This window comes from Babylonia areolata, chromosome 21 (assembly GCF_041734735.1).
Source record: "Babylonia areolata isolate BAREFJ2019XMU chromosome 21, ASM4173473v1, whole genome shotgun sequence".
Lineage (NCBI taxonomy): Eukaryota > Metazoa > Mollusca > Gastropoda > Neogastropoda > Buccinidae > Babylonia > Babylonia areolata.
This window is the reverse complement of record NC_134896.1, coordinates 43,241,517-43,256,807: the sequence shown is the minus strand read 5'-3', so window position 1 is coordinate 43,256,807 and position 15,291 is coordinate 43,241,517. Positions and strand designations below refer to the sequence as shown.

At 38.3% G+C, this 15,291-nt stretch overlaps 1 protein-coding gene across 4 annotated transcripts in view; it reads left to right on the top strand.

Annotated features, from left to right (window-relative positions):
* LOC143295902 (zinc carboxypeptidase-like) overlaps window positions 1-12,409 on the top strand; it is a 35,292-nt gene extending 22,883 nt beyond the window's left edge. For all 4 annotated transcript variants that reach the window (XM_076607585.1, XM_076607587.1, XM_076607584.1 and 1 more), the window contains exon 7: window positions 2,133-12,409. In XM_076607585.1, coding sequence (XP_076463700.1) covers window positions 2,133-2,300 — 168 coding nt within the window. In that variant the 3' untranslated portion in view covers window positions 2,301-12,409. The remainder of the gene's footprint in view (window positions 1-2,132) is intronic.
* The last annotated feature ends 2,882 nt before the right edge of the window (window positions 12,410-15,291 follow it).

The following is a 15,291-nucleotide window of genomic DNA, read 5'->3' as shown; positions in this document are numbered from 1 at the left end:
TTGTTCAGGAGTGGCCTTGTGTGCCAAGATTTTTTTGCACCTGATCTACAAAGGTTAAACACACACACACACACACACACACACACACAAATTTGTCCGTCTTTTTCATACACACGGACATCCCCTACCCCCCACCTGATGTAGACACCAGACACACACTAGGGTCTCGAAGTGCAAAAGATTCATCTGCATCACGAACATGAAATATGTCTGTGTTTTCTTCAAATGCACGTGCGGCCTTGGTCTTTCATTGGACATTGGTACATTTCACTTTTCTTCATCAGAGAGAATGGAATAGGTTTGGTGATTTCCAAATCATTACAAAATCTGTGTGTTAAGTGTTTACATCAGTGGACCCCATCCCTTTCTCTCTCCATCTCTCTTTCTTTCTTTCCTCTCATACTTGCACCACAGACACACACACACACACACACACACACACACACACACACACACACACACACACTCAGTCTCACATGCTTCCAGATGGATGGAAGAATCTTGAATTTAACTCTTGAGTCCATGTTAACTGTCCATTTGGGGTCCTGGGATGACACAGGGAGTTCATCAGGCTGCAGGCTTTAGTGATGGTATAGGGGAGTGCAGGACTTGCTTCAACAAGTTCTCTTCGTGGTCATCAGCTCGCATAACCCAGCAGCTTGGTCTCCCTCAGTTGGTGGATCCTGGAAACAAAAGCTGACCCAAAAAGGGTTCAGATAATACAGCCTCCACACACAAAATCTGTTCTCCATTGAACTGACTGTCTTCATTTGACCAAATGGAAAACAAACAAAATCATTAACTGCTGGGAACCTGTAAAGGGAGATAATTGAAGAAAAACAGCAATTGGGGTTTGGAGAAGTAACCTCCCTGCTCTGGAACCATTTTAACAAGAGGAAAAAAAGGGGGAAGGACACACATTCTCACACATGCACACAACAACTTCCCCCGTCTGAAAAGGAAGCCAAACAATTCCCTGGGGCGGCATGGCTGAAAAGAAGCCAACATTAGATCAAGGCAAGCCAAGGCTCGCCCACTACCTAGATATACATATAATCTACATGACAAGGAACAGCGAAGCAGGATACCTTTTTGTTACCCTGAGTATGTTACTACTCTATACAGAAGCAAAACTGTTTTTAGAGACTATAATAAACTAGAGATAGATACCCGCTCGTACCTCTGGCATAAAACATAGTTAAGAGGAAAATATATTGTCAAAATGTTTCAACCCCAAAACAGCCATCATTTGAATACAAATTCAAGAAGTTATTCACTATTAATTTTATCAGTGGTACATCTCAATGAAACCAAACCATGAAACTATCGGCTGTAAACATTGGCATGAAAACTGATTGCAAACGAAAAGAAAGAAGGGGAAGGGTGGAAAGGAAACGTTTCTGAAACATCAGTTGTAGTTAATATAATGAATATAAAACAAACAAACAAAAAAGTAAACAAACTACATGCTTGTGAATAACACCAAGACTGAGGACCAGTCAGTTGCTGTAACTAGGCCCCCTTGTCCAAAATGTTTGGACACTGGTCAGCAGACCACAGTGATTTAACACATTGCCAAAATATGGGAACAAACCTGTTACCAGAGGTTCTGAGGCCAGGAACCTCTCCTCTCTCAGTGTTAGGATGGAAGTGATCTGTTGCTGTTTGTGGATGAACAAGGAAAACTTCATCCAGCTTCACTCACACATCAAGTATGCCCACCGTCCAGTCAGAACACTTGCTGCACACACATCGCACGTGCAATGCACAGCAAAGTTAAAGAAGAGAAAAGAAAAATGTTGTACCGAACAACTCGTTGACCCCTTCTCTACTGCCAGCACTGGGTTTCAGCTATTAATGGGTGCGACCTGTTGGGGTGACAGCAGTGATTCCTGCACAGTTCTTTAGGTTGCAAACAAGATTTTGTTAGCTTAATGGGGGCTTTTCCCCCTAGGCCCTCCATCAAGGGGTTGCCCCCTGCAGTACGCTTTTTTGTTTGAGTCCCTCTCACATCCTTGTAATTAAATGTCCACATTAAAAGGTGGCAAAACAATGATCAGTTTTTACACATTCCTTCAGTAATATGATTTCATAAGCAATGCAGTGTAAAAAGTGGATCCATTTGGTTGCAGATAGAAGCTCCCACCATGACACTGAGCTATTTTTTGCTGGTCGCTGTCGTGTGTGTCTCTCTTCTGGTGGCCTACAAGAATCGACACTACATCTGTGTCACGAAAAGACGCATCATACACTTAAGACAGCTCAGCTCCACCTTCACAATGGGGGGAATATTCAGATAACATCGTGACTTCTCTGTGTGGATGGGTATTATGTTTGCTTGCCTGATATATGCATAAATATGTATGAGCTGAATGGTTAAGGCTTTTGACTCAATTCCTTTAATCCACAATGTGTGTCATGTGTATCTCAGCAGCACCAGAATGGACGTTTTTACAACTTTACAGGTCAGTACATGTACAGATCTGCCAGTGCCTTAATGCCTGTCATGCATATGTATACACTTGTAGAAGGGTAAACACGCTCATTAGAATTCACATAATCCATGTCAGAATCTAGCATGTTAGCAAAACCTGAGCATACTGAAATTTCTGGCCTGCAAGGTGCAGCTTTTTGACTGAGATCTGACCCCTGCATCTCATCAGCTGTATGCACCCTATCTGTGTCAGAAAACTTTCTGATCACCACTAAGTGCAACTTCTCACAACTGAACAGCAACACTTTTTTCTTTTTTTTCTCAAGGCCTGACTAAGCGCGTTGGGTTACGCTGCTGGTCCGGCATCTGCTTGGCAGATGTGGTGTAGCGTATATGGATTTGTCCGAACGCAGTGACGCCTCCTTGAGCTACTGACACTGAAACTGAAACTGATTCAACATGGTTCATGTTCATCATCATATTGAATTGAAACCAAATCGCTTATGACACCAAATTCAAAGTGAATGTGATTGCAATTTACCCTTAAGGCATAAATAAAGAGCAGTATCTGAGTTGAGGATACATTCATGGTAATATAGAAATGAAAAAAGTGAACTGATTGCCTTCCAATCTTTTCAAACATGCAGAGGAAAATGGCAGACTGGATTCTGATTGAATAAGCCAATGAACTGGGCTTGACAACAGTGTACATTTGACGAAAAGCTTCAATTGTAAATATTGTGTAAAAACAAAAAATTAAGATAACAGAACAGTCACAGAGCCAAGTCAACAAGCAGACAAAAACAAGTTGGATTCTGATCAAGTTTCTGTTTCTGAAAATAACATCACTACCCACAACATCTAGGTTCAACAGGGACATTCTGCTTCAGGTAAGATGGAGGACTTTCACTTTCTGGGATTATCAGCAGACGTGGTTTATCAGATGTGTGCTCCTTATACATGTTCAAAATAACTTTTTCTTTTAAATCAGGGTATGCGCCTTATGGCCATGCGCTGTATCATCTTATAGTTTTGAAATTACAGTAATATTCTGGATGAGATGAATGTCAGGTCTTGACGACCTGGAGTGGCAGGCAGTAAATAATAAAATTAAAGGCTGGCTCCCACCAACAATCACACCAACAAAATAAACACTTGTGACGAAGAACTTTCACCACATTCGCCAGCTACAGACACAAAATAACACAATATAACACTAAATAGCAATTTAACCTTTTATTTCCCTTCATACAACACTTGCACAGCCCACTTAATCACACACTCAACACTCAGCCTTCTCGTTCGCTTCCGACGTAGTGGTAACTTCAGCACACTCCACACTGAACCCACAATCTTTCCACGCAATCCTGCGAGCAACAATCTCAATGCCTGGTCGATAACCTCTCGACCACCACATACATAGGTCACCAATCAAAGAACATTCACAATCCAGCGTGCAAAGGTTATAGTACAACAAGAGCAAACGACATTCTTAGGGTCTCTTATGATCGGTACGAATCACCACCTGGAGTTCCCGACAACCTCAAGGCACGTTCAGGCCTAGTTATTTAACACAGTACTTACCAAGAACTCTCTGACGTCATGAACTCCTCAACCGCATTAGAACACAGCACGATGCCTACGACTCAGCAAAGCGTCCACGATGAGCCACCGAAGCAGTCCCAGTCACCAAAAGGCCTCTAGGTGCACACCTAGTAAATAACTAGATCTAGAACGCTACGCCGAAGACACTGACCATCCACCAAATGAGGAATCCTCATTGTGCACTACACCACACACGCTGGAATCTCACGTCTCTGTTATGACTTGACACACGCACTACACAAACGATGCCTCCACATCTTCAACAACAACAAATCGACGCATCGCGCTGACGGCCACCACCTTTTCCCTCCTCTCGTCGAAGAGCACGCTCGCGCTGGGACACTTCACCACGAGCGTTCCGGGCTCCTGCCTCGTCGACCTCAGGGTGAAGTCCGAAGTCCGCCTCCTCCGGTAACCGCAGCTCCCCCACACGTGGATAACCAACGTTCCACTTTCTCTCTGTCCGAGAACCTTCACTCAGCTTCCCCTACCACACGTCGGACCACTCACACAGGGAGAATGTACAGGGGTGGGATAGATCTAGACGGTAAAACAAAATATGATTAGGCAATCCAGCCAGAAGAAAAGGTTATGGGGCTATGTACAGGAACGGAGATGCACAATGGGAATTTCACGTATCCAACGTCCTCCGACGCCAGCTGGCCACGCTTTCCCAGGACGACGAACACAAAAGGGAACTGGCTCACACCCCGTACTTCACAGTCACTGGTGACAAAGGAATAACACCGTTCTTCGCCGCACAGCAACATTGTACTAGTAACGCAAGATGTAGCTCACCCACAGCAATGCGTAGTACCCCAGTCCCAAAACAAACAACACAATCCTTCGGCACACTTCTAACAAGTGCTTCAGGCACAAGGAAAACAAGGAATAGTCCATCACCTCTGGACTGAAGTCCCTAGCACACAGTACCACCATGCACTAAGTCACATCCTAAACACATGGAGCAAAATACGCCTGCCTTCCGCAGGGAGCACATGCATAGGTATTCTCTCTACTCCCCACGTAGAACTCTAAGATAATGTCCCAGACAACGAAAACCTATTCTGATTGGTTAAAATATACTACAGCTGATTGGTTAAAATACACTACAGCTGATTGGTTAAAATACACTACAGCTGATTGGTTATACACAAGTCTATTTACAGATCTAGACTCTTGCACTCGCTGCCTAAATTGGCAACAACCACACTAGCATTTGGCGCTTAGCGCTGTCTCAGTCCTGACAATGAAAAATTGAGGTCCTGTGAGCAGCATGCTTTTAGGGCATTAATAGATACCATGGCAAGAAAAGGGTTGTCCCTGACAAAGTTCTGTAGAAAAATCCACTTTGATAGCCAAACAAAAATTTGCAGACAGAAAAAAAGGAAGGAAAAAAGGTGGCACCATACTGGTGTGATACACTCTCCTCAGGGACAGTATCCCGAAAATCATACAGATAAGTGTGTTGTGATTAAAAAAAAACATAATGATACTGAAGCAATGTGCACCCACCCATAGAAATGAAGTATGCCTGTCTCATGGCATGGTAAGAAAGATAACATACAGACATTTCTACTTATAAACCACATAACTGTAAATGTTGTTCTAGCCTGTGACTGCAAAGAGAGGAAGAAGATGGTGCACATGGGTTTGTGTACATCTATGTACTTCTTTTTAATATGGTGGTTTTGAATAAGTGGAAGTTAGAATAACAGTTTGGGAAAAAAAAAGTTGATAAACTCTACTTCTTTGGAAGGAAAACTGATAAACTGAAGCCTTGATTAACCCTTAGGTTATGGAACATCATCCATATTTCATTGTTTTGTTGTGATTGTAAATCAGTTGATATTATGCTGAGCAAGTATGACGTTCAACAGATACCCATGATTTTAAAGAGAAGTAAAGGAAACATTTACTTTGAATTCACTGGTGCTTTCTTTCTGAAACATGTTTTTGATATTTTACAGGGCCATCCTGTTAGCCAAGTGCATATTGTAAGACAAATTAGGCTTTTAAACATATGCCATATAACAGGAGTTCTGTTTGATAGTTTTATATAGATGATGACCAACACTGCTTATTTTGATCATTGTTTTCCTTGTTTCTTGGTGGCAGATCAGATTTGTTGTTCTCGTTGTTCAATGTGTAATTGTTTCATATTTTTTCCTGATATTTGATAACTAGCTTGCATATGAAAACAAAATACAATTCAGTGATATTCCATAACTTACTTGCACACACATATATATATTTTTTTACTCCAAAATATGTATGTATGTATATTACAACACAGTTTGATGATATTCCATGTTTTTTTGTGGATACATTCTAAATTGTCTTGGATTTTATTGATACATTCTGAATGCTGTTATCCTTCATGTTGTTATCATAGTTGTATTATGTTATTTGTATAGTTGTATTATGTTATTTGTATATCGTTTCATGCAATGGAGTTATAATGTTATTCTCTCTCACTCATGGAGGCACCATGGCAGAATCAGTTATCAATATTGTTATGGCAGGTGATTGGAAAATTAGGCCAGTTATACTGGACAAACCAAAGAAAATTAGATTAGTTTTTATACTTTGCACACATAAAGTTCCATTAAATTTGATCACTGTGCAAAAATCCATTCCTAGCAACACTGCCAAATATTACTTTGTGCAAACCTACCCTTTTACAGTTTGGGATAAGACCCATTTTGGGGGTGGATTGCTGGGGAAGATAACGTGGGTACTTAATCTCATCTCTAAGTCACAATTTTACTGTAGTACTCTTCTTCATGCGTGGGAATAAAAAAAATAACAAATTGAATTGTTAAAAAATACCTTGAATTCCAATATCCTTCTTTGATAGAGCTTACAAAGTAGCATGGTCATGTATTGCTAAGAAACTAAAAGCTGTGTTATGCATTATTCACACTTACTAAAAGGGTTTTATGAAAGGCAGATATACAGGGGAAATACCCCAAACTATATGACATGTTGGTGTATTCTGATGAAAGGAAAATGCCTGATCTCTTGTTGTTGGTAGATTTTGAGAATTGAGCATTTGACACTATTTCATGGAAGTTTATTTTTAAAACATTTTGATTGAAACATAATTTTAGCCCTGAAATAAATGAATAAAAGCATTTATTTCTATGCAGACACATCCACATGTATTGCTGTTAATTAGATATATTCGCCATTGTTCTGTATTAATCATGGTTTGAGACAGGGAAACCCACTATCTCCTTACTTGTATTTGTTTGTGTCCAGAGAAATCAGTTCATATATATATATATATACACATATACATAAATATGTGTGTATGCTCTATATTTATGCATATATGCTCTCGCTCTCTCTATATATTTTGCATAAATGCTCTCTCTCTCTCTTTCTCTCTTTCTTTCAGAATGTATGAAAAAATGTGTGCGCGTGATGACTGGTTTGATCAAGAGTGTAGCATGAGTAAAAGAAATGTAAGGACTTTGTTAAGAATTAGTCGACGGACATTAAAAACAGAAGACGTAGATGTTTATTTGATTGCGAGAAGAGAGTATAAACATTTGATAAAGAGAAAAAAGAAAGAATTTAATAGATCTTTAATAGATAAGCTTGTAGCTTCTATAGACTGTCAATAGGAATTTTGGAATAATATCAGTAAACTCTCTTTTAAAAGAAAACAACCAAGACATAACATTGAAATAGATACTTGGTTTAAACATTTTCAGCAGTTGTTACAACCAAATGTAGATAATGTGGAAAATGAAGCTGTACATGATAATGATATATTTGATGATGACACAGATCAATACATGAATAGACCAATATCTAAAGAAGAGATACTGTTGGCAATAAGGAAACTTAAAAATGGTAAAGCAGCTGGCCCTGATGGAATCATTAGTGAACTGTTTAAGAATTGCACTGATCATGTAGTTCCTTTCTTTCTTAAATTATTCAATAAATTATTTGAAAAGAGTATTTACCCCAATAACTGGATTGAATCAATAATTTTGCCCATTTATAAGAAAGGTGATGTAAATAATCCCAATAACTATAGAGGAATTTCCCTAAGCGACATAAGTGGTAAATTATATGGAATGATTATCACTAATGGGTGGATGAAAATGACATTACAGGTGACCACCAAGCCAGTTTTAAAAAAGGATACTCTACTGTAGACCACATGTTTACGTTGCTAGCATTAGTACAGAAACAGTTTTCGTTTAATCGTAAGTTGTATGTTGCTTTCATTGATTTTGAAAAGGCATTGGTATAAGAGGTAAACTTTACAAATGTGTAAAAAGCATGTATAATGTAGTAAGATCTAGAGTTCGCTGCGGCGTTAAACTGACTGAATTCATTAACTGTACAGCTGGGGTTAGACAGGGGGATGCCTGCAGTCCGATTTTGTTTTCTTTATTCATTAATGAATTAGCAATCCAAGTAATTAATAATGGAAGACATGGGGCTTTGTTTCTGATTGATTCCTTTGAATTATTCATACTTTTGTTAGCTGATGATGTTATTCTGATGTCAGAAACTGTTATAGGTTTACAAACACAGTTGAACAACCTTCACCATGCAGCAGTTTCACTCCAGTTAAAAGTTAATATGTTGAAAAGTAATATCATAGTATTTTGTAAGGGTGGCTATTTCAGCAGCAGAGAAAGATGGGTGTATGATGGTAGTCTGATGCCAGTTGTCAGTGTTTACAAATATCTGGGCATATTTTTCTCCACACGCTTGAGTTTCATTGGGGCATGCAAATATCTAGCAAGCAGAGCCAAAAATGCATTGATTTGTATTACGAAAAAGTTGCATATGCTCAATAATGTTTCCTTCGATTTATTTATCAAATTATTTGACACACAAGTGCAGCCTGTTGTGCAATACGGCTCTGAATATGTGGGGTCTAGACAAAGCTGCTGTTCACTGTGAATCAGTCCACACTTTTGCATTAAAGAGATTTTTAGGAGTAGATAGGCAAACGCCAAATGACTTAGTATATGGTGAAATGAATCGATACCCGTTCTATCTAGTTTCTGCAGTCAGGTGTATACGTTACTGGTTGAGATTACTACAAATGGAATATAACAGAATACCCCACAAAGCTTATGATATGCTATATGATTTAGATGCTAGGTGGCAGAGTGAACTGGGTAACCAAGATTCGCCATTGTTTGTTTGAATATGGATTTGGGTTTGTTTGGTTAAACCAAGGTGTTGGTAGCATCCAGGTGTTTATTGGTGTGTTTCGACAACATCTGATTGATTGTAGATGGCAGAAGTGGTCTGATCATATTCAGAATAGTGAAAGATTTAGTTTCTATAAGAATTTTTGCAGTGTGTCTGACTTGAAAACTTTCTTAGTGTTGAATATGGATAGACATTTAAAATATATGATGACAAGATTTAGATTAGGTATTACAGAATTAGCGGTCCATCACTACAGATACAGAACATGTAACGACAATGATCTGACCTGTCCATTATGTAAAGAATCACAAGAAAATGAGATACACTTTGTTCTTTGCTGTCCAGCTTTAAGGCACATTTGAGAGGAGTTTATTCAGCCTAAATATTATAGTAAACCTACGTTGTTTAAATTGAACTTATTGATGTCTTCTACTTCCCCTGAAGTTGTTCGCAAATTTTCACTATTTTTATACAAAGCTTTCAAATTCAGAGAAGTGGCTACTTCGTGAAAACGCTGTTTGTATTCTTTTGTTTGTTTGTTTTTTCTTTTATTGTTCTACACACTGAACTGTAATGCAGGTATATTTTTGTTTGACTGTGATTATTGATGCTCACAGTGTCATGATGTATTGTTTGTAAAATAATGTTCACATTCCCCTTCATAAGGGGCCTAGGCCTATACATGAATAAACCATCTCTCTCTCTCTCTCTCTCTCTCTCTCTCTCTGTACAGATATATGTATACATATGTATGTGTGTGTGTGTGTGTGTGTGTGTGTGTGTGTGTATGCTGCATGAAAATGAGAAAAATAGAAGATATATATATCAATGTAGAAGTCAGGCCATCACAGTTTGCTGATGATACAGCTCTGTACCTAGATGAAAGTGAAGAATCCTTTGTTTAAGCTGTTGGAATTCTTTCTGTTTTTGGCAGAAGCATCTGGCATGAAAGTAAATTATCACAAAACTAAAGTAGCCTGGATTACAGGCAGAAACAAATATCAGACACACTACCTGGGTGACAAGAATTTTTGTTGGGACCCAGGCAGTTTTAGAAACCTAGGAATCATTTTAGCAACAGGTATATTTCAAAATGCATGATGTTAATATCAAATCTATTTTCACAGACAATAATATATATTGTTCGATAAGACTGCTTTCAGTTGAAGACTTGTTGCATCAAAAGTTCCAAACAATGTTCAACATTGAAAATCACCCCCTTTAATTACCTTGATGCTGATGTGTGCTGTCTGGTGAATTTTTATCATGAAATGTTGTTGTTTAACAGTGGGGTTTTTTTCCACACTTCATCTACGTTAGTCCCTACGTGCTTATCGTTTTGCAGAATTGAATTCAAACAGTCACATTTTACATCACACGAGTTCTGAAAAAAACCCAACCCAGATTATAAAGTGATTGTGATTGATCTTTTAAAAATCAAGTTTGAAGTATTTCAGGTTTAGAAGTGCTTGATATGAAGTTAAGTGTTATGTTTGGAGTTGTTCCACATGTTCTTCCGTTTTGCTTTATGCCAATTTCTTATTTTTAGTTGGTTATGTTTTTCTTTGTTTGATTTGTTTGCTTGTCACTGTTTGTTTTTTTTTGTTTTTTGTTGTTGTTGTTTTTTGTTTGTTTTTTCCTCTTCCTTTTTTACTTTTACAACATTTTGTTTTGCTGTAATCCTACAGATTTGTTCACTATGAGGATAATCAGTTTTCTGTTGATTGATCAAATAAAGATATACAAAGAATCCAGTATTTCTATCACAACTTTTGTGATATGAATTATATACTGTTCCCATTCTAAAAACGTTGAAGTACTTTAAACATTGGAGAGAATTATTGAGAAAATGGAGTGCCTGTAGTGTTTCAGAAAAAATAAAATCATCCAGGGTGGGGAAGTTAGTTTAGGTATTTAGGGTTCCATGTTACATGTCATAAGGTTTTATGTAATCATGAACAGAATATATGATTTTGTGGACTTTGTTTAATTTCACTGCAAGGGCTAAAGATTTCATGATAGATTTATTATTAGCATTTTTATAAGCTCAGTCATTCAAACATCTATGCTGGTAAAGTTAGTTTGGGTAACTTGGATTCCATGTAACATATGTTACAAAGTTTCATATAATCACCAATGAAGTATATGATTTATTATCATTTATATCCCACACTAAATTGACGTTTACTGGGCCAGGATTCATGAGTCACATTTGCAAATACTGGTTCATTTCCAAAGAAAAATATGTATATCATACCATTCTTTTCACATCAAGACATGATGTTAGTCGATTCTGTCATCATCTGCCTTCCATACTTCCTGAATTAATGTTGGACAGTTCGACAATGTTCATTTAAACAAACCTGGTTAACACGTATTTATATTCTACACATCTATAAGCATGGCATGTAGTATTTCTTGTGCACTGTTTAAAATGTCAATGAAATTGTACTTAAAAACTAAATGATCCTGTGCTGCATTCGTAAATTCACCTTTGCAGTTGGTATAATACTGATTTCATTCTTTATGAAATATCATGAACTGGAAAACATTCATGAAAGCAAATATGTCTTCTGCCAATTTATTATAAAATGCATGAAGCTGAAAATGTTTGTCTCCTTTTGGCCCAAAAGAGCTCTCTTACTTTCCATGCAGTATTTGTTATCTGCCACAGTGTTTTGCTCACAGAGGTATAGGTCAGCATCAGCACGGCAGCAGTCACATGTACTGTATCACGCTAGACGCTTTCTGACAAGCCACATTCCCTGCTTGCATAACCACCTTCACATGCCCTCGCCTTCTAACTCTTTGTAAGGTGCTCTCTCACAGCCAGAGGCAATAAAACCACACAAATCTTTACATTAAAAATCCACTACAGTGGTTGACTTTATATCAGTGTGATCAGTTTCATGTATTCTATTTTGTAGTAAAAAGAACGGTTTTGTTGCTCACATTTGGACCTAATGCAGATTTTATTCTAAATTCCCAAGCCTATTGGGGCAGCACAGATAACCTGTCATCCACCTTCCTCCATCCTCTGCTTCCCAAGGGTCCTCGCTCTGCCTCAGACCTATCCATTCTGAGATGTCTTCTTCCCATCTCTCATTCTGTGTGCCTCTCCTTCTCTCTCCTTGTACAGTGCCCTGCAGGATCGTCTTTGCTAATCCTGTTGATCGTGTGATGTGCCCATACCACCTCAGTTAACATACACTGGAGCAAGGTAAAACCCAGACATATGTGAAGGTTCTTTGAATATCAAAGGTTACAGCAACTGTCCATCACTATAAAAGCACACAGACGAAATATTGTGGGGGTGGGTGGGGGGGGAGCAAGAGCGCTACAATAATATAATGAAATACTTCACAATTTTTTGTATTTTCTATTTTCTGTCATAACACTACTGGTAATAACAAACTGAACATACTTGTTTCAGAAGTCACTATTACTTGTAGTAAAACAAAAAAAAATTTTTTAATTTTTAAATAAAAACAGACCTGGCACTTGCCATATCATCATTGCATTTGTGTCCCACACGTATACATGCATGATCTTACCAACATGAAAACTCAGAAGGCAGCTGCTGCCATCCACAAAGCACAGGTGGTTTCCACAGGTAACACACATCACATTGTTCTTGATTTTTTTTTCTTTCTTTAACTCTACATAACATTTTTGTTTACTTCTCTCTCTCTCTCTCTCTCTCTCTCTCTCTCTCTCTTAACAGGGAAATGGAATGTTTAATGAACTGATTTTTATTAGATGCTTCTGGACTTTTTCATATTCACCCAGGCTTGCAAGCTGTCTAATCACTTCTACAGTAAAGTCTAACTGACCATACCTATCATGTCTGGAATTCTGAAATCTTGAAATAAGACAAAAGCATTTACAGGTGCAATGTCAATGAAAAGAGTTTCCCACCACTGTTTGTTTTGTGTAATGCATTGTATTTGCTGATTAATTGAACACTTCTGCAAGCAGAAACTGGGTCAGTCTGCTAGATCCAGCATGTAATGTGTGGAAGTAGAATTACATGTTTATATGTTATTGACGGTCAGTGTCAAATGATGAATGAGACATAAAAAAAATAAGCCAACAAATAATTTCCAGTGACCAGTTTTCATCATTTGTGCCGTCACAACGGTGATATTTTTGATTAACTGAGATCGAATGATGAAAATAAAACACCCACGCATGGCGTCGTAGCTATGGTCTGGAATCGACGGGTTTGGAATCGACGAAGGGAGATATAGGGTCTTGATCTGTACGTATCACTGTCAGACATGGCATCCTGTAGCTCCCGGGTGTTTTCATCCGAGCTATCGAAGGCTTATAATTAGCTTTCCGAGAAAGAGTCGTTTGAAGTCATATTACAGGAAAAATTGGCGAGCACATGCTCGGTCAAATGTCAAAATTCAAGATGGCGTCGGAAGCGAAAGCATGTGGCGACCTTTTCCTTTCGCGTAGATTCAGGATAATATAATTCTTTAAAATGATTTTTTTTTCGTGATAAATGCCTCTATTTAGGTTTGTTTTTAGTGAACGATTGCTTTATTAACAAACATGCGTTTTTATGTATGATAATTTCCGAAAATTCTTCATCGATCACCGGTGATCGAAAATCAAGGGAAAAACTGCACGGACTGACGGAGTTAAGGAAATCAAAACGAATAAGCTTATGTCAGCAAAGGAAGACATATAAATACTGAAACAGAGCTTCTTCTTCTTCCTTTATTATCCAACATCATTTTACTGATGATTCTGTCATAGTTTGGGGAGATTGCCGAAGATTGCGCTGTTGTGAGGATTTAAAAAATGAATTTTTTTTTTTTTTTTTTTTTAATGCTCAAAACAAAGTACGTTACTTACAAAATGACTTGACTTGTTCGAAACTCATATATGTCTTCAACCTATAACTGAATAAAAATATATTTTAAAAAAAACAAATAAAAAAACGACGTACTTACCACTGAAGCTGATAAAATAAAAGACGAAAAGCATGATCTCGAGAATGAATCGAGAAAAAAAGACAATAATTATATAAGAATAGACTTGAATGGAACTGAAAAAACATGGCAGACAGTGGAATGTGCTGGTGTTTGGAATTCAGGAAATGGAAGGAGAAGAGGCTAGGACTATGTCAAACAAATGTGTCAAACGCGTTCATGAGAAAATCTGTGTACGTAAATCTGCAACTGAGTAGTATCAGTATCAGTAGCTCAAGGAGGCGTCACTGCGTTCGGACAAATCCGTATACGCTACACCACATCTGCCAAGCAGATGCCTGACCAGCAGCGTAACCCAACGCGCTTAGTCAGGCCTTGAGAAAAAAAATATATATATCTATAGAGAGAGAGAGAGAAGCGTACATACATAAATAAATAAATAATAATTATGATGAAAAAAAAAGATAGTAGTAATGAAAATAATGATAAAATAATAATAATAATAATAAATAAATAAGACAACAATGATGATAAATAAGCAAATAAATATAAAACATGAAGACACACATTCACACATACACCCACACATGCATAACAGATATGCCCCAAAAACGCAGTTTCATAGATATGAAAGCACAGTCAAATACATATAAACGTACATGAGCTCCAATACACACACACACACACACACACACACACCACAAATTTCCCTGCACCTCCTCTACCCCCTCCTCCACACACTCGGAGTTTCTAGTCTATGTATCGCAGCTTCCACGGCACACACCCCCCCCCCCCCCCCCCGCCCGCCCCCCACACACACACAAACACGCACACGCACACACACACTCACACACACAGATGAACACTTACTTGTACAAGCACACACACACACGTCCATATCTCCCACCCCCAACCCCACACACATATATACAAAGATATATATATATAATATATACGTTCCAATATCCTGATGCTCCCACAGTGTAGGCATGCATACACTCACATACCTCATCCTCTATCTCACCTCCTCCCTGCACCCCCACCTCCCCTTCACACACACACACACACAACACACACACACACACACACACACACACACATGCACAGAACTCTCCTGAC